Below are 27,636 nucleotides of genomic sequence, written 5' to 3'. Positions count from 1 at the left end.
TATAATTTGACAAGGAAAAAATAATTAATGCCAAATTAGGGTTGCTGCAAGGGAATTGAAGTTTTTACTTCAGGGAAAGTCACAGTGAAGCTCCTAGCACTAAAATTGTCATATTCTCCGATAAAGAAAAACATATTCAGAGCGCTGTCTTCTGTTTCCTACCATAAATTATTCAATTTTTTTCTTGTGAGATTCTTGTTCATATCTCTTATGGCTAAGATTAAAAAGGTGTATCCCATAAACTATATGATACTGCAAATCCACCAAAATAGTGATATGATCTTGGAAGACAACTGTTTCCCTCAAACATCCCTAAATTCAAAAGTGGTGAAAAATGTTGTTTATCCTTTTTCTCTTTAAAATAAATTACATTGCCTTAAAAGTAAATACAAGTTTTTCTACAAGTTTTAGAGCCATTCTAATAAAAAATTCCTTACACAGCCTCTCAAATGCAAAAGCTATTTGTGTACAACCTGCAGTAGTTAATGAAAACTTTTGAAAGTATTTGAGATATTAGTGAAATGTTGGCCGTGACACTTATTCAAATGCACAAAGCACATGGAGAAACCTCATCAGAAAATTTATGACAATGCCTTCTCAAGTCTGAAACCATCTCCCATACAGCAATATACTAATACATGTATAGCAGATACTAATAAATGTATGATATATACTATACTTCCCTCCCACCCCGCCAGCACACAAACTAATCTAAGATTTCAGAAAGTAAATGGTATTTATCTCACACAGCATGACTAATTAAAATCAAAAACATAAACTTTAATCTTGACAAACAATCTAATTTCAGCAACATGATTAAAAAACAACTAAACAAGGTTTTTCAGCATAGTCTTCCGTCGTCAAACATTAAGTAGAACAAAGAGTCCTCCCAAACAATCAACCTGATTCAAAAAATTAATCAATGGAAAACTGAAAAAAGGGATTTTGAATTTTGGAATTAGCAACAAGTATACACTTGAGCATGATTCACCTCTGTTGCCGAATATAGATCAGATGTATTCATTTTAGATGTGAAAGTTGATAAATGTTGACTGGTAATGACATATTTAGCTGTTTTTAGAGTACACCTACAGAGATCCACAAAGGCCAAGTGATGGGTATCATCCCTCAACTTAAGTAGTCACATACGGACAGGTTGAAACAAGTGCTATTAATCACAAAACTGATTTGTATGAGAAAAGCTGCTATACTTTTTTCCCAACAATTTACCTTTGAAATTATATTCAAATAGTTTTCCAGAAATATATTTTTAAAATCAGGTCATTATTTTTTACATGGCCCTATTGATTTCACTACAATTTGAAGATACATCAGAACAGGATAAATAACTTCATGCTTCATAAACTTATTTTTAGCATTCTTCGTAAACTTTCTGGTATGACTAAAAGAGAAGAAAAATAGTTTTATAAATTGTAAGTCCAAAATATCTTTGATATATTTTCAAAAAGGTTCATTAACATATAAAGGTTTGTTTTAGATATAATGAAAAAGGTTCATTATAGAAGTCATTGGATATTGTAGCAAGAATATATATTAGAATGTAGTTCAACACAGTATTTTTCTATTTTAGTAAGTACCTAAACTTTTCAGCTAGCTTCTTTTTATATCAAAGCCTGAACAAAATGTTTTTTTCAATCGAGAATACTTACATAGGTATACAGAAATGATAGGCTATTTTCATAAAATTAGCAATTTAATCCCCGCTTTTGCATACACCAGTGCCCACATTTCCCCCTCCATTTTCTTTTTCAGCAGGACAAAGAGAGTAGTCTTTCTGTAAAAACTAAACATGAGTTATACATTGAGGAAATGATATTGTTCAAACTTATTTCTAAACCTTCATACTTAAGCTTGAGTTTTGTTCTTAACCCTTTACATACTGGGCTACACAGCCACTTTCAAACTGAAATTAAATGCACTTGTAGAAAAAAATTAATCATGTCCTTGAAAAAAAAAAATTAATGCCTTGAATAATCTAGAGCAGTGGTTCTCAGCCTTTGGAAGCTCGTGGACCGGTAAAATTTTTTTCGTAAGTGAAAAGCCCAGCCATACATGAATAACAAGAAATAATTGAGAAAAATGAAACACTCATGGACAGGTGTCAGAGCCTGGCAGTTGAGAAATACTGATCTGAAACCAGAAATATTTGATGCACTTCAAAAACATGCTGTCCTTTTTTTGGTTGATATTTGAAAAAGTTAATTTCCTCAAGTCAGTAAAATTATATCTATTATGATATACAAAAACTGTTAGGGCTAAAAAAATGGTACTTACATGTTTTCACATGAGTCATATCACAATATGGTCTGTTATTTGTTTGTTTGCAACGACACAACAAGTATCCACCTGACTTTGGAGGGGAAAATTTCACAGGTTTCAAATCTTTAGGATGATTTTTGTGAGAGCCATCACAAAATGGCTGAAATATAAAAAAAAATTCATTGAAATCTGGGGATTCATCAATCTCTAAAAATTATAAAAACAAATGTCTCTGCTAATCATAGGTAAATTCATTTATTTAAATAATTACAAATAAAAACTAAAGTGTGAGAAATTATTGTGAGCATAATGTAAATGCAAAAATAATTTTAGTACTTACAAATAATATCTTTTTACATAATTCATTACACATAATAAATACTATTTCATCCAATCTAGTTTAAAAGATTGATTAAAACACGTCTTTTAGTGCATGGAATGTTTCATACTAATACCTGCTTTCTACTGAGACCACATGAACACCACAAATATGTTTTATCTTTATCTAGCTTCACAAACTTAGGAATTCTTTTTGCAATAACGCCTTTTACAACTGCTGACTCAGCACTTGAAGAATACCTTGTACCATACAAACAAAATATATATTACAAAAGAATAAAAATAAATTTTTTTAAACATTTATATGAGATAAAAATATTCATGTAATAAAAATACACTTTGTAAACATTCCTCCAAGGAACCTCTAACAAATTGGTGCATGGCAGTAAATATAATATTTGTGACCTGACATGTATAACTGTCTGAAGCGTGTGTTATATGTTCAATTTTCCATTCATCGTCCAAATTGTTCTTCCAATGACTTTAGTTAGAGAAGATATGTTCTATAACTTATCTTCCAAATTGAAAGGGAAAAACATGAGCATGAATTATAGTGTTTGTGATAATTTTTGTGCTTGTGTGGGTCTGTCTCTACTTTCTGTGGAGAGATTTGTTGAAAGAAAGGCTGTGGCTTTAATTTGCACCTCCAAGTTGGAAAACCACACTGCTGCTGAAAATTTTATGAAGGATATGCAAGTAACTCAAAGGAAAAATTGTTGAACAGGAACAATTTTATGATGCACAAAAAAGCCATTTTAGAACATATCTTGCTAAGTGAATTCCCCCCCCCCCTTTTAACTTGATTTTTAAAGCTAGCACATTAATTAAAAATCCAATTATTGGAAAAAAATATCAATATACAAAATAAGTATAGTACTTACATCTTTTTTAGAACCAGTGCTCTAAAATGAATATTTGAAACATGAGAAGCCACATAGTTAAATGTCAATTGTGCCATATTGTAGAACAAGATCTAGAAATAATATAAATATGAATCTTAAACTTCTATACTATATACTTCTCATGTGAAAACTATGTATATACATTTTAAGTTTGATACCATTGTGTCATTTCTTACTTGTAGGTGCTGTGCACACCGAAGCAATAAGACAAGTGATGTCATGGTCATATCACTTCAGTGTGCACCACTCCTTAAACGTATAGCTTTGCATAGGTGCAAAGAGTCCTTCAAATGTTCATGACTGGAGATAAAAATTCAGAATTGCCTTTGCACATAAAGTGAGATCATATTCTTTTTATTTGATGGTAGATGTCCTAATTAACGATAACTCTTTGTAGCAAAGCACGCATGGGTGTGATTTTGCTTATTTGTTTGCTTTTTTTTTTACCTTGAAGTTTGAAACCTGAAAATTTTTATTCTTACTACAGTTTGAATCACATTAAAGGTGGTTATATATTTGGAAATATGCGATTTGGATATATGCGATTTGGATATATGCAATTTATGAGGCCCTGCATGTTCTCTTCAAGGCTCAATATAAGCACTACAATTTGAAATAGAATTTTTTACATGATTTTTCCAGCTTTCTATACGTGTCATTAACTATGAAAAAAATTATAGCCTTTCCCCCTCACTGTCTGACAGATTCTAAAATGCAGAGAAAAGAAAAGTTCAAATCAACCAATTTAATTGATTTTTAGAGTCCAGATATCTCAGAACTATCCAGAATCTTTGGCTTGATTTTTCTGGCATGGCAGAAAATATGGGTATTCCCAGCATGTTGGCTAATGTGGAAGAATACAGTATCAGCTCAAAAAAAATCATGCTCTTAAGGGTTAATATCTCTCAATAGGGATTAACTGAAACTTGTCGTTTTCTTACTAAAACTACAATAGAACCACTCTTTCGCTCCCAAGATCAGCCATAAAATATATCCTGTGCCTTAATAAATTGTAAATAATCTCATTATGTTATCACAGTACAGGACTTGACAAATCCCGGGCATTTAGGTCGAAATGGCTACTAAACGATTAGAACTGATGATTAAAATTTTCTATGTGTGATTACTTAATTAGTCTGATGACAACACAATTTTTTTCAAATTCACATAAACATGTCCATCAACACAGGAAAAAGGTCAAGACCCAGAAAAAGCCATAAAAAATACTTGACTCATGAAAAATTTTGGCTGGTGCGCAATTCTTTTTTTTTTTTTTCGATTTTTCAAGCCTTGCTATAATATGTTTGAGCAGTAATTTATAGTATGCACATTTCTATGAGCTCTATTGAGCATAATCTCTATATTTTGATTGTTATTTATTTGTATTCATTTAATGCAACAGTCTGTAAAGAGTATTGAACATATTCAATATACAATACAGCAACTAATTGTCATAGATGGAAAATTTTGATTTTCCTTAATAAACCAGGTGTTCTCTAAACCAGCTTGGTCAGTTAGGCCAGAAACTAATAACAATTCTACAATACAGTAAAAACTCTATTTAAGTGACACCCTCGAATAAAGAGATGGTTGTCCTGATCCATGTCCCATTGAATAAGAACTAATTTACATCTGAATGATCGGCACGTCTATTTTAGTTACAAAAAGGCTTGAATCAACCATGGGTGTTGCTTATTGATAGGTTGCTCTGTATTTGGGTATGAAGTAGTGGTTCCCTACCTTAGTTAAGTTTTGGTACACAAATATTGTGGGGGGCATTATAGTACATGGATATTACCTCAAGGGAAGTACAAAAAACCTGGATAACCAAGCAGAGATGGCGTTCAGATAGAAAATTCACATTCCTCTCTGGGGAATCAAATCACCAACCTCTCACTATCCGGGTGAGTGCTCTATCATTAAGCTACAGAGGACAAATGTTCTCTTCCCTCAGAGCATATGGTTGGATGCTGAACGGGACTGCACATGAACAGCTAACAGCTCTTAACAATGTTAGCCTCCAGATGGTGACATATAGAGTGAAACCGACGTCACTCTCTGCTGTTCATATGTAAAAAATTGAGTGAAGTACTGCATAAGTACGAGTGACATAGTTTTGCTCTATATGTTGCCATCAGGGGATTATATATCGTTAAGAGCTATTAGCTGAGCTAGGAGGCTGTTCATATACAGTCCCGTTCAGCATTCAATTATATGCTCTACGAAAAGAAAACATCTGTCCTCTGTAGCTTAATGGTAGAGCACTTGCCCGGACAGTGAGAGTTTGGTGGTTCGATTCCCCAAAGAGGAATGTGAATTTTCTTTCCGAACTTCATCTCCACATGGTTACTCAGGCTTTCGTACTGCGTATGAAGAGCGGAGAGGGACATCGTTTCGCTCTATCACTTCAAGGGTTCCGCAAGGACATACGTTGAGTAGTGTTGGTGTAAGTAAATAAAAAGCATTTATTAAGCACTCGAGTATTTTAACATTGGTAATCATGTAAGAGTTGAGAGCAATCCTCAATTCTAGATACAATAAACAAATACGAATTAAACTAACTCATTTTTACTGAAGCTTCACTCATGAAGTCACAAGTTACAAAAATAAGTGATATCCCTTAAAAGTGATTTAAATTTTCCTTATGTTACAATTATTTGAATTTTATATTGTGTGTAATACTCAAACAAAATGAATAAAAACACAGGCATGATTTTTATGTTAAAAAGAAACACTTAAACACGAAAACCAGATTTTCATTACCTGGAGAGCAATAAGTGTTAGTAAACAACAATCGGCAGTCACGGTTTTTTTCCGACAAAAGAAGTAATAATGAAAACCATACATACTGTTTTATACGGAACTGTCCCGTATTTTCGGCCATTTCTTAGTGCAGTGTTTATTTTATTATAGTGATATAAAACGTTTTTTTTACCTCCTTTCATCCATAATTAGCAGCTATTAGCAATAATTAGGGGTAATTTGTTCAATGTCTCTTTTTATTATAATCAGATTTGGTCCGACTTGAAGCCGGATTCCGAATCATGCATCTTGAACGGAAGACCTAAAAACGAGCTACATTTCGCGTGTTAGCATGGCTGCCAACCTAAATTAACCGTGTGTTTTGATGTAGGAAGTGCAAGAAAATATACATCTACCCATTCATTTAGTAGTTGAATAATTTACCATTAATTAAATATCGAATTATTGGAATTTAATTGTTCTTGCTGCTTCTTTAATTCCTTTACGATGTATTATTGTGGATTGTTGTGACTAGTGTCACACATTTGTGCTAATACACTCTCCCCATTTTTAGTTGAAACCCCTAGGAGGTCAGTTATTTTTTATTCGTCTCTGATCGGTGGTGCGTGTACGTTCGAACTTATATTAGAATTTTAATTTATTTTATAAATTATTCCATTGATTCATGTTACAAGAAATCTCGTTTTGTAACCATTGCACTTTTTGGTGAAAAGTATACTGCAACATTATCATGTAATTATTAATCCTTATTGGTATCAAAGGAAAAAGTGTATTTTCTTTATTTGTATTTGTTTTAGGTTATTTCATATTTTAAGTAACAGGGAGGGGAAGAGGACAAGTCCCCTCTGACCCAGGAATCCCTAATTTCGGAGTCACAAGAATGAGTGAAATCTGGGTTCAGTGTTTCTCTTGTTGTGTTACAGATGAGCCGCCTCCTGTAAGTATTCCAGTGTTATTCCAATTAAATATGTATTGCTTTATTAAATATACTTCTATGTGTTTTTATCCCTTCAAAATCATCAAGTTTCTATTTTGCCCACTGGCACCTAGAATAATGTCTTTTAACTATTAATTAGCAGTTATTTCAAGTTTATGACATCTGTGAGGAGTTTGCTGTCACCCCTGACTACTTTATTCTCAAATTGAGAATCTTGTTGAATCGCTGTACTTCCTGATTGATTTATGTCAGTGATCAGCAACTCGTTGATCATGATTGATCTTTAGTTTAGTCGACTGAAAAACCATTATTTTTAATGGTTGTTCTTTGAGAACCTGATTAAACATTTCTGAAAGAACATTTCTAGAGATATTTATAATTGCACTCAAAATGTTGGTTATACTTTGATCCAGGGCTTGAAAAATTAGAAAATAATTTGGCGTCAGCCAAATTTTCTTAGGAGCCAAGTACGGTTTTTGCTGAAAAAAATAGTGTTAAATAATGTGTTTCTTGGCTCTTCCAGGACTTGATATCCCTTCCTATGTTGAAAGACATGGTGTCAGAAAAATTTTCACTATTCTTAAACTTCATGAAAAATTTTCTGTGCCAATGCCAATTTTCTAGTCTCCATGGTCCCCAGGATTTATCAAGCTCTGCTGTAATCTTATGGACACAGATTTCGGCATACACCAATTCGATTAAAATTTTGTAAGGGAATGCATACAAGGTGCATGTATGGTTAAGGTATCCGACTACGTTGAAAACGTCATTTTGGAAGAAAATATGGATTTTCATTTTTTTATTTTTTATAAAAGCCCTATTTGTTGTGATTCCAAAACAGGCCTTGTTTTGTTTATATGATGCTTAGAATCAAAGTTACGTTCACTTTAGTGTTGCGTTTTTACATACAAGTAATACGCGAATAAAAACTTTAAACGCGTTTTACGGAGAATGCTATTTTTGACATTTTACTTGACTTTGTGACATGATTTGTAAAAATTGATGCATTGCATCCTTACGAAATTTTAATGTGATATTTTGCTATATATTGTTGAGGTTATGAACCAAAATCTAAGGTCTATCACATATATTTTTTGAATTACAGTGTTTTATAGACAAAATGTAGGAAGAAATTTCAAAAAATTCACACGTACTAAAACATATTTTGGTGTAACTTATGAACATATCGTGCAATCCTTTAGATTTTGGTTCATAACCTGCAACATTACTAGTTGAATGCACTGTGAAAATCACAAAGCATTTCATTAGTAAATTTTTTTGCAATCGTGTTTCGAATATCACATGAATTTTGCCTAAAATTTGACATAAAAACGACTTTTTCATAGAAAATATAATAAATAGACCAAAATTTGTCACTGTTTTGACCATTTCGAGACACTTTCTATCAAAAAATGTATTTAAAGTTCACTCCAGAACCATTTTAAAGAAAAGTGACAAGAAAGGTAGTCGGATACCTTAAGCAGTAATCTCATTTGATCATTTTTGTCGCACCATGGTCACTGTCTGCACACCAGGACTAATTAGACTGGGCCTACAATTTATTGCCGATTCTGAGTGGCAGCCTTTTTTTAAACTCGTTGAGAGGTTGGTGTGCTAACCGGTTGATGTGGGACTCCTTGCAGTAGTAATCTCGTGAAAAGCAAAATGTGTGAGATGATGAGATGAGATAACACTTTTTTTAGATGCATGACATTAGTTTTCTAAACATTTTTAAATATTACTCCTTAATATATTCAGTAACTTTTATTTGCACATTGAATAAAACAGTTCAGAACTCACTCCGCCCCTGAAGATTAAAAGATTGATGTCCAATGAGTCTTATGATGTAATGGGTAACAGATTTTACACTTTTGCATAACATTTTTTTTTATGACTGTCAGATCCAGTTTCTATTCTGACACTACAAATTTCAAGTGTCTTTTCAGACATTTTACTTTGAATTTCAGAATGATGATTAAAAAAAAATTAGCTAAAATGAAAATTATAATTGTGATAAAAACTTTTCAATTTTGACCACATTTGCTGGACCTGAAGTAGGCTACACTATAGGCCTAGAGCACACAGCCTGCCTTCAGCAAGATCTTAAATGAGACTTTCATCGCACATATGGGGGGGGGGTGCTGTGTGGTTCAAACACTTTTGTTTTATTTTTCCCCAATGAAGGGAAAGCAGTGATTTTATCACCTGCTAGAATGATGAAGTCTTACAATCAAATAAGACACCAGCTGCCCTCTGAAGCACAAAGACCAGTGTTCATCTCTTCAGACACCATGTTTTTGTTATATTTGTCATATATAATAAATATAACCATATTTTATTAAAATATATGCACCAAAAACCAATGTAATTTATAAAAAATATTATCACTGCTTTATAATTATCACACCTTTATAATGTTGAAATAATTGGGAAAAGCATATCTATGTATGTTTGATAATAAACATTCAGAATTAACAAATGGAAAATAATTCTTTATGTGCAAAAGTTTGCTTTTCTTGCATTGTAAGGAATATTTATAGATCAATTAAAAGTAAAATGATTATTAACTGAAATTGATAAACTTTTTCTAATTTGGAATTTTAACATAATTATGAATTTAAACCAAAAAAAAACTTTTTTCCCCACCAACTCTGGTTTGACACACATATATTAATGTTTCTAAGTATTTCATGAATTTATTTAAATTATTATTATACTTTATTATTAACTACACGTAAAACTTAATTTTCTGAATAATGTAATATAGCCTAAACATACATGAAAGATAAAATATAATTAAAGTCACACACACGCATATAAGCACAATTGTGTTTTGTGTGTATTGATTGTAAAAGTAATGCTTATTTTTCTATAATCATCAACAAAATATATTAATTATTTTAAAAAAATTGTTCAGAAAACTAATGTTGTGCATCTAAAAAAAAAGTTTGAAAAATTGTTATTCCGAAAATTCATAAAAATTAAGTTTAAAAAAATTAAATTTTAAAAACAGTCATACAATACAAAGATTCAATTTTTTTTATTTTTTTTTTTGAAATCATATTCTGCAATTTTTATGAGCATTTTAGTGAAAATTTCACTTGGATATATTGAAAAAGTTATAATTTTTTTATTTTCTCAAACTACACAGCGTTTAAAAATCGAGGCGTGGAAAAATCATCCACATCATTTTTTTGATAAATTCTGACATTTTTTTCTGAAAAAGTTTTAGAAATATGCAAGTAAAATTCTATGTAGCTGGTAAAGATGGTGAAAGCAACAAATAAAAAAATTCTGAACATTGTTTTCATTTCTACATTTTGCTGAATGATTTGAAATGGAATGACCCATCAGGAAAAAAACTATACTTTATTATTATAGCGACTCCTAACGATTTGATCAACCCCTGTGAATTTGGTTTTGTAGCAAAACTTATGAGCTATTCAAAAAATGTGAAAGCCAGCATACAGGGGTCTTCCTTATTGTGGGTTAACTCACTACAAAGTCTGAACTCTACCAATGATGCACAGATAAAACCTCTGGACCGCTAAGGGTTGAAATATTTTTTACCGTTTCAGGTAATGTGCATCCATGGGGGAAAGTTTTTGAGCGTTATCTGGCTACTTCACTGTTTATAAATTATGTGCAATTAGTAAAGTAATTTATATATTGTATGTGTGTTATATATGGTAAATCATGGGTGAATTAACATTTTGGCTCACTGGTCATATTTATATCTGCATTACTTTTGCTGGCCATTTAAGAGCTAAATCACTTCTTTCTGGGCCAAATGCCAGTAAAAGCATTGATTAAATTAATTTTAACATGTTTAATTGGTGCTAAGGTACTTCCTGAATAGTTATAATTGCACCCCCCAAACCATTAATGCTTTGTTATATATGGTTCTGTTTCTTGCGCATTATATGAACCCATTAACCGTGCAAAAAAGTCCATATTTGTTTTTCAGCTGAATTATTTTTTTTATTATATAAAAAATTTGTTCAAAACACATTGATTGAGCATTCTCTCTGTGAATTACAGTGTATAGGCTAATATTTCAAAAGTAACATTTAAAAAAATATATATTTTTTTACAATATTATGTGGGTTGCTCATAGATAGGGTTACCAGTTTCAAGAAGTGGGAAAGGAAGACGCCTATGCACGTATCCTCAATGATGTCATTTTCCCAAATTTTTTGCAACAGAAGTTGCCACTTTTCTTCGAAAAGAAAAGAAAGCACCAGCACTATAATTTTTCCCAACTAAAACAGAACCACTTTATATGTTATGGAAATTTGATAAATCCGGTTGTTATGCATAATTATCAACCATTTTTAAAAGTTTGGTACATTTTGCTTTTCTCATTTATTGGTGATAATGTGTAATCCCTAACTTGTATTGGTAAATATGATAAATCGTCAATAAATTATATAAATTTACCAGAAATTCAGCCAAAATTTCACCCTAGGATGACAGATTTCATCAGTGTTGTTGAGTGTTGTTGCTTATGTTTAAAAATATTGATAAATGTGATGTGAATATGCAATTTTTTAGAACTGGCATAATCTGCAAAAATTAATACGTCTCTCTTACAGTTTTCAAGCTTATTTAACATTACCGTTCATTGGTTAATTTTTTTTCCCTTCAGAATTTCAGACCAGGCAGAAAGGGGAGTAGGATGGTGACAGCCAAAAAGCTATACGATAGCCTTGGGCTTGAAACGTCTTGACATATGTCTTGCAGAGACATGAGTTGGGAAAAAAAAGAACAATTTGTTTCTTCTCGCTTTTAATCTTGTTTTCTTTATTTCTGAATGGAATAGGTAAACACTCCCCCCCCCCCCACTTCAGTGCATGCCATCCGCTGTTGGTGAACAAACAATGGTACTCTCAAAATGAATATTGTGGTTTTCTTCTTCCAGAGCTGTTTTTTCCACTGTCTTTTTCCATGTTATTCTGGGGCAAGCTCAACCATGGTAGAATAGCATCTGCCCTGCTTGGAGGCAACTATGGATTCCTCTGGGAATTTTGAGGGCGTTGGTCAAAGTGTGTAAAAATGTGTGGGGAAAAAGACACACAAACACTCATGCCAATGAAAAGAGATGTTTCAAAGTGGGAAAAAAATTCCCCTGGAAAAAAAAAAAGATTACGGAAACATAAAAAGGAAGAGAAAAAGACAACTTTTCTAAAACGTAGGAGGGCACTGGAAATGACACCAAAAACAAGACAGATGGTAACCCTACTCATAGATGATTGAGCTTTTGAAGGGTTAAACTACATGTTCTATAGCATATTTGGAAGTGATATATTTTTCAAAATCCCTTTTGCCGAAAAAATTTCAGAGAATTTTCACAAGCCCAAAGTTTGTGCATTTCCTATTGTGGCAAATCCTAGATTCCAATAAACTAGTAAAAGTCGAAAAAACTTGTAAGCATTCTGATTTCTTTTACCTACCCATTTACCAACACCAATGGGTAGAATCCTATTTTCTTTAACTGATGATTGAGTAACCTCCTGGTAGGGTTGAACAGTTTCTTCCGAAGTGGAAAAAACCGGCCTGAAGAAATCGGTTTTTTCAAGTGGAAGAAACTAGTTTTCCTTCAATAATTTATCATATAAGTTAAAATTTATTCTTTAGATATAGCAAATGTATATTTTTTATAACATTAAGTAAATTTAGTTTCACTAATTTGATTATGTATGTAAATTAATAACTGCATCAGTCTTTTGAAGTGTCGGACAGTTTCTTCTGCTTGGAATCCTTCTGTATTCATCATTTGCACTACAATGTAATATATGGCAAATGCATTTTAGTACCTCTAATAAATTTGAATTAGGCCTATGACAATTTAACTATGCACATGTAAATATAGCATCAGTTTTGAAAGGTTTTATTAGGTGTATATTTGAATAAAAAGTCCTTTATGTATTTGTGAACTTCAAACTATTTTATTGACAAGAAATATAACCATTTTAATATTAATTGTTCACATTTTATCAGTTCAGAGTAAAATGGTGTAACAGAACCTTTTTTGTTATGACAGCCATTAGGCTGTTCCAAAGTTGAGTGGGTGAATCCAAAAACATACATAAAATTCTTTTTAAACCTGCTGAATTTGCTGGACAACTTAAAAGCATTTCAATACAATCATAGCTTTTTGAGAATTTCAGATATTTAACACATTCTTTCTTACCATAACACTATTAAAATTTTAATGGTATGACGGAAGTTTTGCATTTGCAGTTAAAAATCACAAGTTACTATACTTTGCCACAGTTCCTGTTCAGAATTTAATCCTTCATCCTAATATTCAGTATCGATAAGACATGAGAACAAATGATAGGGAAGAATAGTCTCTTCATATCTTAATTTTATGACGTATTTCATTCGTGATAATCAGCACTATTTGCACAATCTCTCTGTAGCTGATATATTGAACACAATTTATGCAATTTAAGATTCCAAATTATGTCAAGTATGCTTCTATCCACCTCATGGAGATAGTCACTCACAATGATGAAAAAACGCTACGATTAAAAATATTTCTAAGCATTTTAATTGGCTGTTATATCTGATGTCTCCCAGCAGCTTTGGTCTTATTGCATAGGGGAACACCTGTCGATCATACATCAGTCCTATGATGATTCCTAAAATACTTTTTCATTTTTGTTAAAAATGCGACATATTATTCCTTAGTTATATATTGCCAAGTAATTAGATAAATGTGAACATATGAAATTAATTATTTTCTACAAGTATGTATTAATTATAGTTAAAATTATATAATATTTTTTATACTCAGATTATAACATTTTGAACAATAATTGAAATAATTTGTTTTAATATGTGTGCTTTATTGGAAAATTAAGTATTGCACATCTTTGTGAGATATTTATAATTAAATGTTGAAAAAAAATATTGTTTTTAAAACATTTTATATTATTCCACAACCAATGAGGTGAAATAACAAGCATTAATTATGTGTACTTCAACTAAACGGTAATTAATGCACATATTTTAAGTTTCTTTCCATTTCTTCCACTGTCCCGGAAGGAATTCAACCCTACCTCCTGGTCCCGATTTTTTCATGGGCAAGTGGGGCAATCAGTGGAATCTTTTAATGATTTTTCTTGAACTTTTAACCAAAAACTCTATAAGAATAATCTGATACTACTTAACCAACTTTTCATTGCAGTCCTGTGTAATCAATTATTAGTATTGATATATTAATTGTAGTTACTTAATTATATACATAAACTATGGGAATAATAGAGCTTTGCATGGTCCAAAAAATTTTTAGTTTCTAATAATAATGATTGTAAACATTTTCATTCCAGGCCTCAACCAGTTTGCTATTGTAATTCCTATGTTTCACCATAACATATATTTTCCATATTTCCAATAAATTTGGAAATTAGCACTTTTATTTACTAAAGGTTGTTGTTGAAATTTATGTTTTATGGAACTTTTATTTTCCTAGAAGAGGAGGCATAGAATTGACAGGTCAATGATAGGAAGTCCAATGAACTTCATTCATACCGCCCATGTTGGTTCAGGAGATATGAATGTACATGTAAGTATTTTTTACATTAAATCATTTGTAAGAAATGAGTACATTAATATTATGCAAACAAATTTTATTTCTACTTTTTGGGTTTTTTTAATTTAAATTTCATTGTGTGGTACTTGTTTGTGATGAATTTATGGAATCAAGAAATATTAAAAAAAAAGTAATAGTATAAGTTTTATTCATACAAATAGCTACAGAAGATAATGAGATCATTGAGTGCTGACATGATCGTTAATTGACTTTTTTACCCTGCTAGCAACATGTAGTTGTTTGTGTTGGAATTTGGAAATCTTGACTTAAACAGCTGAAAACTTCCAAATTTAGACACTTATGTGTTTTACTTTCTTTTCAATGGAAAATTCTTTCTAAATATTTTAGAAATATGTACATATTCGCATTTATGCCAAGGGTGCTGACCTTTTCTGAATAACTCAGTTTTTTTTTAATCTGCAAAATTTGCTTTTGGACTGTAGATGGTAACACCAGCACCGTTATGTTTTTGCACATGTCATTTTATGTAGCCTATGAGGCTATACAGTTATGCCACAATGACTAATCAGCCAGAGGTGAAAAATATGCCCTGATAAAATAAATGGCATATCTAAAATGGGGACATTATTTGGATACTTCTAATTGAAAGTATGTTTCCATAGCCAACGGTTGAGAATAAAAAAGCTTGGGTAAAGACTCGGTATGCTGTATATTAATTATGTGTAAGAAAACACTCAGTTACTGTGTGTGACATTGTATAATTCCCCAGTATATTATTTGACGTTATAAAATTATTTGTCCATTATATTATTCTCAATATTTCTTTGCAACATATTATTCTTGTAAATAAATTTTTAATTTTATATTTACTGTGTGATAGCCAATATATTTAATTCCATATCTCTAATTTATGCATGGTGCTATATAGAATCTGGATCATAGTTTCCCAAACTTTTTATTCCATCGCCCCTTCAAATTTTTTTCTCTCATCCCCCCCCCCAACTCAATCGAACCCACAGGATCCTATGTTATATCTGTAACTACTATCATCTCCCTGGACCATTCCATCGCCCACCAGGGGATGATATTGCCCACTTTGGGAAACAGTGATCTAGATGCTTAGTTCAAGTGGTGAGAATTGAGAGTGTTACTCATGGGTGCTCAGAGAGGCACATGGGGACTATAGATGGCTCAGGGCCCCCCCCCCTTCCCTGAAAGCCATTGAAAATTTTAATATTTCAAATATTTTCATTAAAATATTAAAATAAATACCTTTAATATGCTATTTTAACAAATTTCTGATAATTCAAAAGCTTTTGAAAGTGGGTAACCCAAAATTCCTCTGCAATTCCTTATCCAACCCCCCACCCCTCCCGGCCCGAAAGGTCGAGATTCTGTGTACACTCCTGGAGCTCAGCTTGAGCTTTATGTAAAAAATCTTATTTTTTTGAATAAATTCTTGTGCGTTCAGATCCATTTTACGAAATACTGTGGGTGTCTGGCTTCGACACCCCACACATTACATACAAAGTTATATAAACACAATCGCTATATATATAATGTAATAATCATTGCTGCATACATATTATGCTGATCTTTGGTTTTAGTTTCAAACCTCTCGTTATTTTTAAAACCAAACAAACATGGGGCTTATTTTCTTTTAAAATGTGAAACAAGAAACAAATAGTCATTTACTGGCCGAAAACTGCTACCTACTCTATTGATGAGAATTCACTCACAGACGTCCTCAATCTTAATACACCACAACATCTTTTATTATGAATGGCAAAAACCTGTTATGAAACAAGATATACATAAAAGAATGTGACTAGAATTTCCTTTCTTCTGTTTCCTCATACTATTGTAAATTCCACTCATGGGAAAAGGGGGAAAACCTTTCTTGCAATAAGAAGCAAGGAAATGAACATGGGAATGATTGAAACATTCTTATAAGACATTTTGCTCTATTAAAATTATTCTATGATTTTCAGCTATCTGATGTGATTAATATATGTATGTGTAAATCTTTTTGCAGTTGAATTCATTGCAGCATCAGATGGCATCTAAAGGTGGCTATGAATATGCGATACCAGTGAATGTTCAAATTCCTGTAGTCGATGTAAAAAATTAAATTAGGTTTTTTTTTTTTTTTGGTGAGTTGATAAGCATTTATTTCTTAGATAAGTCGTCAGGGTTTAAAAAAACTGATTTTTTATAATATTTTATGTGCTGTAATTTCTTCCCTATAATCCTTCGATTTGTTTTTTTTTTATTTATTTTTTTCCTTAGTGAAAAAAAATTTCATCGTATAATCTGCATATGCCAGTTCATTCACTAGTAATGAAATATTAAGGAATGAAAAGGGCTATTGGTCACGTTTTTGTAAACATCAATAAAAATGTTGGTTTTTCTACTTTCATTTATGTACCCATCTTTAAAAATATATATTTTGAAATATTTTATTTCCATTTCAACCTCTTAGGAAAAAGGTACAGATATTATGCAAAGCCATATGATCTGCATTAAGAAATGTAGATTTTTTTTTAGTATTTAAATCCGCACATTATGTATGCAAAAAAATACTGTATTAACGAAGAATGTTTTTTATGTGAAGAAAGGAAAAATATTGTTAAATTTTTATAAGGCAAGTATTTCAAAGAAGAGGTTTCGGCTTTCTTGTAATAGCAATTAATAATAATTAATTTATAATAGCAATTTTAATTGGGTTGCTGTATTTTGGAAATATGACATCCATACTTGTTATGGGCAACTTCTCAGCCACCTCATTGGGCATTTTGCTTGTTGTGGCCTTGTATTTGTATAATACTTTATACAAATACAAATCCCGAACAGGCAAATTGCCCAACGAGGTGGGTGACTTAAGAACAGCATGGATCCCCGAGCCATTTTTTTTTGGAGGCCCTACCTACTACTGCTACACCACACATGCACCCCCACCCCCCGCGGAACCCCCCAACGAACCGGTACATGCGGGAATGTGCGTGTACGTGTAGTGCAACCTGACGTAAAGTTTGTTTGTGTGTAATGCTTGTTATGTGTAGTGCTGTCATCTGCCCCCAGTTTTTTTTTTTTTCTAACTATGAGTGAAGTGTTATGGTTGCATGATTTACCGTTGTAGGACTGTTGCTCTCTGTGGCGAGACTTTTTAACGGGGAGATCGGCTCGCATTTGCGCCTTGAAGTTGGGAACCACAGAAAACCAACTTCAGCCGACCACCACTGTGGGGTTCGAACCCGGATCCTCGCATCACGAGTCCGGCACTATAACCACTCGACCACCACAGCGGCCTTTATGCCTATTTAAAAATTATTGAAGTTCATAAGTTCATAGGTGAAATGATTGTCTGGAATTTTATTGCGCATTTGTAGCATGTTCGATGTATAAAGTTCTCCAAATTATAAAAAAGCCTTTAATTCTTTTTTGCAGAAATAGCCCCCCCCCCCTTCCCCCTTTCTTTCGTGAAAGAGAAATCAATCATTTTCCCTATCACTCATTATTTTATATATCCACCATCAGTGAATTGATAAAAATAGTAATTAGTAAAAAAAGTGGGGTTTTTTTGGTACAATCAACTTGTATTGCTCCTTAAAATTTTCTGATAATAGATATTTTCTGGCATGTAAATATACTAAAAATAATTGGATTAAAATAATATTGAACTTTTTGAAAATTTAAGAAAGAAAAGTTTAAATAGTGTAGGCCTATACGTTCAAGTTTTTGTATGCAATGAAACATAAGTACTTTTTTTTTTAATTGTTTTTCTAAATCCTTTCATTCTTTTGAATAGGTCATTCATGTTTGTGTACAGATCATGGTAGCCTTCCAGATTTTTGCTGCTACTGTTAGTTTTAAATGAGAAAAGGATTTCACTACTCTTATTGTTTTGTACATCTTGAGAAATTGAAGCTGGAATAGTTTCACCACCATTATTTTTATTTGCATTATCAATAACTTTTTTGTTATACCATATTTTTTGTATTAAATATCATATGTATTAATAAGAAAACCGCTATACATGTTCTCTTTAGCAAAACTATGGAGTCAGTTTTGAATGCCAAATTTTCAGAGTCTCAATATAGCAGCTTCTAGCAATATTTTAGTGAAATCATAAGCATGTCTTCCTATTTGGCAGCATTTACTTCAACTTATGTTTTAGTACAATTGAAGGTAACGTCATACTGCATGAGATTTTTCATTTTTTTATTATCATAGTGGAAGTCATTATGAGTGGAAGTCTTATAACTAACCACCAAAACTTGCAGGGATTTATTTATTTGTAAAAATGTTTATTATTGTGCAGAGTTAGGTCAGTTTTGTAATTGACAAGATTTATTTCTTTGTAATTGCCACATAGTGTATATACTTTGTATAGAATTCTCCTTATAGAGGCTTTTGAGTTTTCATCAACGGCAACAAAAACACTGATGTTTTCACCAGTTCTTGTCTCTATTTTATCATTTTTTACCTCTGTAATTTATCTGAAAGGAGCTTTGCTTCATATACGACAGCATTAACATACGTTCATCTGTGGTAACAAGTTTGTTTTTTCTGTTTTATGCTTTTTCAACTGTAGTGTCAGTTTCTTTCATTGTGGATCACGCCTATGCTACATTTATTTATACAATATTTGTGTTAGAGGTGAATAATTTATAACGCAATGGCATGAATCACAAAGCATGAGTTACTTAGAGTCTTTTTTTTTCAAAGTATCAGTAATTATTCACTCTTGTGAACAAAAATTATGATTTCTTGTTCTTTTTTGTGATATTGTTCCAGTGAGCATATTAAATAAATGCAGTCATTGAGTACTTCAAAATGTGATTCATGTATTTCTCGCTTTAGCTGCCTATTTTCTGTGATTGAAGTTAAGTCTTTAATTGTGTTATAACATTTTTATTTTTAGAATATTTCAATTTTTTTCCAATTCATAACAATGCAGATAATATGTGGGAGATAGAGTTTTAGTTGAGAGAAGAGGCTTTTTTTTATTTTTTCAAACAAATTGTGTTCAAATTCTTATGTAGTTAATACTATCTTAGGAAATGCTATTAACAAGTGGGTAATGAGAACGTGTATGCCTCTTCATCATTCCATCTTTTATTTTGTCTATGCTTGTCTTTATGTGTTGTTTAAAAGACTTTTTATGCTTTTGTGTACAAGTTTTTTATGTATTAATTTCTTATTTATGCTTTTTTGTCATTACTCTTGTAAATAATTCTTGATTGTTTATTCGCTGTTATAGCATGATACTCATTAATTTATTTATATGCACCCTTTTCTTTGATTTAGTGGGTTGTTTTTTTTTTTACCATATCATTTCAGTAGAATTTCAGTTTGTGAAAAATCAAATTAAGAATTTCTTTAGATAGTGTTATGTATTTCCTTGACAGTAAAAATGAATCTTGTGCTAAAAATGGTGCTCCCGCACTTTATGTGCATTACATTTTTTATAAAGACAGCTATTCCAGTTATGTGACAATTTTAATGAGAATTTTTAAGTGATATTTCTTCGAATTTTATGACGTCACACAAAGACTTGATTGCTCTGTAGTTTACATAATTATAAGTCTTTTGATAAAATTTATTGTATGTACAGTCTGTATTATAGTACTGACTCAGAATTTAGTTTTTAAGTGTTAATATTAATAAAGTTCTTTAAGAGGTTCAGAAATATTGTTTTACTCTTTTAACACATGCAGCTAGGTTGTAAAGATATTTTTTAAAATAACATATGCAACATTATACGGTATGTTCAGTATGACCTGTTGCACATACAGATATCGTGTCTAATAAGCAAAAATCGCAATATCAACATAACTATGGAAATAAATCTACTACTACTTAATCATATGTGCACGTGATAAATATTCCTCTGGAATTTCTAAAGAACTGGTACATGCCAGAACCTGTTTTCTGAATGTATGTGACAAAGTGTGTTAAAGACAAATCTGCAGTTCTTGAATGAGACTAACAATTATTGGCTGCTTACTCTTATCAAAAGACATGGAATGAAACTGGGGATAAATGCAAAAAGGTTTATATTTTACTTGTTTCAACAAAAATACAAATTGCTACCACTGTCATCAACAGCCTGGGTTGCTTTCTCTTATCATATGAAAACATATTCGACTAGGGTTATTTATTTTTAATATCCTCTATTTCAGTAGGCTGATACAGAAAATAGCTGGGAAGAAAAAATTTCAAAATTGGAAAAGGAATTGTGCTTTTTAACCTGATGAAACATTTTTGAATGAAAAAATTTGTAAAATTCTCTTGGCATTGCCAAAGTCAGTTTCTGGACACACATCACCACAGTATAACTATTTGCTTACAATTTGTTGAGGTGCATGCGAAAATCATATACTCCTAAATTAAGTTCTCATACTATGTATATCACTATACATCTTTTGGTATTAAATAAGCATTAAAAAAGGGTTTTATACAATTGTCAAAATGTTACAGTAGAACTTGTGATGGAAAAATTACATTCCTTGTGCTTTTTGTGCAAATCTTGGGGGGGGGGGGGTTTACACTACTATTGTCTCACATTTAAGTTTTAGGGATTTACATAAGCATTGCGTGTGTGTGGGTAACACTCTTGAAAACCATTTTATATGACTATTAACTCAATTGCATCAGGAAGCCAAATAATCTGCAAAATTGTGAATGTCCTTTATCATCTGAACCTCAAGTTGAAAAAATTCAGAGTATATAAGTAATATAATTGTACAGGGTGTTCTGTGAGTGTTAATGCGGCTTTTATCTCATCAACCATCTGTCACAGAGGTAGTTTCAATTTAAAAAATGCTCAAAGGCATTCAAAAATTACCCTCCACCAGTTTTGAGAGTGAAAATAGTGCACAACAAAAATTCTAAATTTTTGTATGGTTCCCCATCCTCGAATTTCCAATTAGAAAGTTGTTGCCCTGTCTTTTCATTCCAACAGAAGAGATCTTATGTTATAACTGCAATATTGACAGATATTCGAATTCAAAAATTGGATTAAAGTTTGGAAGGACTGCATAAAAATGAGGGAAAGAAGCATTTTCCATTAGTTTTTGTTGTCCTTTCCAAACTTTTCGATTTTTGAATTCAAGTATTTTAGTGAATATTGCATTATAAACATGGAATTTTTTCTGTACTGGTCTCGGGAGATATATAGAGCAGCAACTTTCTAATTGGAAGTTAGAGTACAGGGAGACCGTATAAAAATTTACATTTTTTATTTTGTGACACTATTTTCACTCTCAAAACTCATACAGGGTAATTTTTGAATGCATTTTGAGCATTTTTTAAATTGGAATCATACCTCTGCGACAGACGGTTGATGAGGTAAAGCTCGCATTAGCACTTACAGGACACCATGTATAATGTATTCAAATTTGTGAAGTGGAGAATTTTTTGTGATTAGAAAAGGGTTTCCTTTTGAAAATGAATACATATCCTGATATAGATAAATAATTTTTACAATCTGCACAATTCAGAAATTAAAAATTAAAGTTTCCTTCATAAAGAATAACGGCACCAACAGGTCTAAAACACTTTGCCCAACATTTTTCAACTAGGGTTATTTGTGGGTGCCCGGTTTAGAAGCATTTAAATAAAGTGGTTCTTAAAAGTATACCCCAGTAAATAAAGGGTAAAACATTCTAACATTAATGAGTAGACACGAGTTTAAACCTCGGGAGTTGAAAATTATGTACTCTTAGGGTTTTCGGGTGAGAATTTCCGCCTGCCCGTTCTCTGGAAGATTTTGTAAATGAAATTGTGCCAAAAATTGAGTTCATAATGCACGCATTTTTCACGATAGATTTACAATAATAAACCATTATTTTCTCGACATTTGAGTATCGTCGAAATTTTTACCATGTCTGAAATATAGATTTACTTTTTATTGTTGAGTCAGGGTCGGGAATTTTCAGGATTTTCGTAAATTTTCGACAAAAAATAATGCACTTGATTCCCGTGCGATATTATTCTATTATATAAAGTTCTATTAATATTAATCATTCAGGTGACTAGAATGTTAAATTTTCAGCTGTGAATATCGGATGATTTTAAACACTTTAGCATCCATCTAATGAATTTTTTTTTTTTTATGTTTTCGCGTAATCAGGGGACTGTCCCAGTGAGTGAAATCATATTTTATTTTAGATAAAACAGTAGCTCAAAAATGTCAAAAGATAGACAAGTGAAAAAATTTGTCTTCGTCTTAGAATGTTTTTTCAAGTAAACCAATCATCTTTTTTCATGCAGCGATTGCTTTTTCTGATTATAATTATATAACTTCCTAATCAATTTTTAGTATGGGGGTATCCCCTTTTTTCTCCTGTAAATTGGAAAACGGACCGCATTACGCTTTTTATGGATAGAGTAGGGTGTTTTTTTTTTTTTTTTTCTGAGGTTGACAGGTCTGCCTTTGATTCCCATTAGTGTTTACGAAATGTTTTGAGGAAAGTTTAAGATGTGTACTCTGTGAGAGAATCGTTTTCGAGTTTCTCAGTAGTTGAGGAGGACTTTAGTTTCTCTTTACTCCAAATGTCGAAACATGTCGTGAATTTCCCACGGAACTTGTAACATCTCATGAGAAACTAAAAAGTAACCTGGCAACAAAATATAAAAAATACTTGGACTTAGACTTATGTCACTTCCTGTATCAGACAAACTGCGATCATCTTTCGCTACCATGGGCTATTACCTAGAGTCCAAAGCTGAATCTGATCTGCTGGACAAAAGACATCCATTCCCTGATATGCCCGTCACGTGCTAATTTGTAGTATCCAACAATAATAATACCCTCAAATATACGAAGATGATGCATAATTTTATGAAAAGTAACAAATATCAATTATGACGTGTGACAAAAAAGCAAAACAAGGAGAGGATATGACCAGTGGCGGATTTAACGACGCGCGTGCCCTGGGGTTCCGAGAAACCCTAACTTTGTACTTTTTTCTATAATTTGAGGGACCCAATACTTTCTTCGGTGTCCGGTGCCTCAACTGACCTTAATCCACTTCTGGATATGACGTTAGTCATATTTAGCTTTACGCTCAGTTTTTGTGATCCCGAATTGTTAACTTTTGCTTGTGTGTGTGTGTGGGCATCATTTTTACTTTAATCATGGTAATCACATGTGATAGGGGCCATTCAAGTATTACGTCAGCAGAATTTTAGTCATTTTTTACCTAAGACTTCCCTAACAATTAAAAATTACGACACAGCCAACCTCTTCGAGGTAATGAAATAGACCAGGACAGTGTTTGGTTAGTAAAGTGTGCAAATATTCTGTGGAACCTACCAGAAACTGAAAATCCAAGGTCACTGAATATTTGTCTCGGTATCAGGCATCAGACCAGTGTTTCCCGATCTTTTTTGATGTCGCGGACCCCCTTTAGTGAAAGTCAATCCACGGTGGACCCCCCCCCCTTTAGTGAAGGAGAAGGTACCACTAACCCCTCCCCCTTAGTGAAGGCCATTATCCAAGCCACTTCGCCATAAAATCCAAAATGTATTTTTTTTACAGGGTGGGCAAAAAGTTCGTAGAAACTTTAAAAATTCATAAAAACCGGAAAAATATCCGAAATAAAAAACGGTTTGCAAGGTTAGCATCGCTAGGTCACGGGAATGTTTTCTAGACTGGGAAAAACCTCAGAAACGGCCGATAGGTGGCGCTTGTATGAGCGAATTCGGTGGAAATATGCAAATGACACGATTATAAGAACTTGCGCTCCTAATCCACAATCAGTTCACCGTTGTAAACCGTGTATGTGGACCTGCTGCACTCTGCCGTTGCTGGATTTGTGACTCGCCTGCAATGTGTTATCCCCTGTGGTGATGGTCATGAGGAACACATACTGCTATAATAAACGATTTGAAGGCATTCTGTGCGTTATTTGCGTATATTTTCTTTGATTTGTGCACTTCAGCACCACCTATTGGCTGCTTTGAGTCTTTTTTCTTGTCAAAAAATTCCCGTGACCTAGCGATGCTAACCCTGCAAACCGTTTTTTATTTCGGTTATTTTTCCGATTTTTATGAATTTTTAAAGTTTTTACGGACTTTTTGCCCACTCTGTATAAATTTCCATGTTATATAAAATTGAAGTACTACTAAATTGCAATTTCAAAGCACTAAATGTGCCCTTCATGCAATAATAGTGAATGAAAATGGTCCCGAAAACCCCCGCGGGTTCACGGACCACAGGTTGAAAAGCACTGCATTTTAGACTGTTGATATACAGCAGTGGTTCTCCAAACTTTTTGTGTTAAGGAGCACACTTCAGGCGAAAATTTAGTCGTGGAGCACTAATTTTCTCCTATCTCTTATGTAATCCCTGTGCACTAAAAGGTGAGCAGAATTACGGATAGGCTTTTGGCAGTGGTCATCAATCCAGTGTCTCGGAACGCCGACAGATTACTATATAACAACTATGAAGTAGCCATTTTTGGGAACAAATTTAGACATTTTAACCCACTACCCTCCCGGAAATTTACAAGTGTCCATAGGCCCATGATGGTTGGGCCTACGGCCTGCTATTCCATCACGGACAATTTTTCTTCTCACGGGTCCCAGTTAGTTACAGCCTGGTTCGTATTTCATCTTATTGAGCATATTTGAGTCAAAGTGGAGAAATAGTACACGCACGTAATCTAACATTATCGATCTTTTCTGAATTTTATGAACGTTTGCAGCTGAAGTTCGACAAGTGGCATCACCAACATTTTCACTCACTGATTTAATCCAGTCATCATCATGACTTCAGGTAATCCCACTTGTTACCAGATTAATATTCTGAGTTGTAGGCCTCCTTGTGGTCCTGGGATATTTTATGGGGGGCCATAACTCGTGGTTAAGGGGCCACAGAGATCTGTGGAAAAAAATTCAAATGGGAACAAATAATGCTTTTAAGTGAAATATGAAGGAGAAAAATGTGATGAACCGGTCCATTTTAACGCATGGCCCTATCCTATCCAGATATGATCGATGAGGCTTATAGTCCATAGGGAGCCAACATGATCAGATCTGGTACAGTAGTGCGATTTTCGAGAGAAAACGTTCAAATATGCAATATGTTACTTCCAGCTAAAGCAGGGGGCTCCTGGAACAACATTTTGGCAGAAGGCCCAAAATGTTGAGACTGCACTGCCTATAACTAGGCCCGGGGTGCCTTAGACCGACCATATTCATAAAATTTTTGTTCGCTATAAATTTGCAGGAAAAATTCAATTCAGAAAGTAGAAACGGTCTCGCTCTTAGGGTATGGGAAACGAATAAGACGGGGCTATGAGAAGAAAATGTGTTCCGAAAGGGGCCATGGGTGAAAAATGATTAAACACTGGGCATCACCAGATTCAGTACACATATACGAATATATAGGGTGCATAGCTAACAGAAAGTATGGTATTTTCCTGACGAACCATTGATCCTAGGGGCATAACTTCCAGTAAGAAAAAGTATCCAAATAACGTGTAAGTAGTAGGTTTTTGTGCGGCTCTACATTTCCATAAACATCAATGTTAATCTCCCAAAAATAATGTGCGCGTCTAAAACACATTCATAAAAGAAAAAAAAATTATATGTTATCGCACTCAGATATGTCATTCATGTTGCTAAGGGTTGTATAGTTATTAAAATAAAAATTTTAATATTTTATACGGACACCCTGTGCTCAAGAACCCAATTACAAATTTGTTGCCCTGTCTCTCGTGACCCAAAAAAAATCCACGTTTCACGCGAATATTGACTGAGATATTTGAATTCGAAAAATGGAGGAAAGTTGGGAAAAAACAGCGTTAAATCGCCAGTTAAATACCACACGACCTGTTAGCTATGCACCCTGTATATATTTCATCAATTTTCAAATTATTTCCTGGATAAATTTTGAAAAATCAGTTCTTTCAGAGTGCTCAAAAAATATTTTTGATATTTTTCACAATTGTACATTCTACAATTATGCACGTCTTTTTGAACACTGACCTCTACCCTCCCGATTTTCTTTTAATTTCAGTTTTAAATTTTATTAGTTCTGGAATTATTTATGAAATTCTCGGATTTACGTCATTTCTGAATGTGTGTGTTCTGCACTTTCTTAGTGCTGAGTTCTTTCATTAATTTCAAATTTCCATCCATCCCGAATTTTCATTAATTTCAAGGCTAGTTTTCACTTTTGTGTAAGGCCAAGATTACACTATGAAAGTTTTAGAAAAGTTCTTTTATAAACCTTAAAAAATGCAACCAATAAGCGTGCCGTTTACATCAAGTTTTGTAAAAGGTCTTTCATCAAGTTTTGTAAAAGGTCTTTTGTAAAACAACCAATAATCGTGTAAATTACATTCGCTGCAATGTAACCAATGCGCTTATTGGTGGCATTTTTCAAGTTTTATAAAAGAACATTTATCAAGCTTTTATAGTGTAATCCCGGCCTAAGAAATACATTGGAGCGTAAACTTCTTGAGCGCAGGGTTCGGTGCGGCGACAATTGTCGTGCATCTCTAAGATTTGCCACTCTGGGTTTATGGCCCCTCAAGGGTAGGGCTGACAGGCCTCTCTCTCTCTCCCGTCCGGGGGGGGGGGGGAAGGCCCAGAACGATTCTCGTCATTTTGTCTTTTCATGCTATAAATTCACAATATAAGGGCTCACCAGAGGTCCCAGCTAAAGGTTGTGGGAGTTATGCCCTGGGTTAGGGGTGCTCGAACTTTTGGGAGAGTGCGGGCCACTTCAGTGATTTGGGATCCTGCTGCAAATCACTCAAATGATTTAGTACTCTATTGCGGGTTACTTGCTTGGTTTGATAAACCATCGCGGGCCGCAATCAAATAAAATAATGTCG

At 33.0% G+C, this 27,636-nt stretch overlaps 2 protein-coding genes across 3 annotated transcripts; one reads left to right on the top strand and one right to left on the bottom strand.

Annotated features, from left to right (window-relative positions):
• Window positions 1-759: 759 nt before the first annotated feature.
• LOC149065530 (uncharacterized) lies at window positions 760-6,329 on the bottom strand. The gene is made up of 5 exons (XM_089253860.1): window positions 6,285-6,329; window positions 3,501-3,592; window positions 2,736-2,859; window positions 2,296-2,440; window positions 760-1,402 (listed from the first exon to the last, which is right to left on the bottom strand). The coding sequence occupies exons 2-5, from the start codon at window positions 3,575-3,577 to the stop codon at window positions 1,359-1,361; spliced, it is 390 nt and encodes a 129-aa protein (XP_089109986.1). The 5' UTR covers window positions 3,578-3,592; window positions 6,285-6,329; the 3' UTR covers window positions 760-1,358.
• A 250-nt stretch (window positions 6,330-6,579) lies between these two features.
• On the top strand, window positions 6,580-20,469 carry Spec2 (CDC42 small effector protein Spec2). 2 transcript variants are annotated; one of them, XM_089253766.1, is made up of 5 exons: window positions 6,580-6,853; window positions 7,082-7,221; window positions 14,705-14,794; window positions 16,818-16,935; window positions 18,591-20,469. In XM_089253766.1, the coding sequence occupies exons 2-4, from the start codon at window positions 7,165-7,167 to the stop codon at window positions 16,911-16,913; spliced, it is 243 nt and encodes an 80-aa protein (XP_089109892.1). In that variant the 5' UTR covers window positions 6,580-6,853; window positions 7,082-7,164; the 3' UTR covers window positions 16,914-16,935; window positions 18,591-20,469. The 2 variants fall into 2 exon arrangements, with proteins under 2 accessions (XP_089109892.1, XP_089109891.1); XM_089253765.1 differs by having other exon boundaries at window positions 6,599-6,853; window positions 14,702-14,794.
• The last annotated feature ends 7,167 nt before the right edge of the window (window positions 20,470-27,636 follow it).

Source organism: Pholcus phalangioides, unplaced genomic scaffold (assembly GCF_987345545.1).
Source record: "Pholcus phalangioides strain wild (caught in Gottingen) unplaced genomic scaffold, Ppha-v1.0 ptg000039l_1, whole genome shotgun sequence".
Taxonomy (NCBI): Eukaryota; Metazoa; Arthropoda; class Arachnida; order Araneae; family Pholcidae; genus Pholcus; species Pholcus phalangioides.
The sequence above is the reverse complement of the archived record's forward strand: the minus strand, read 5'-3'. Positions and strand labels throughout refer to the sequence as shown.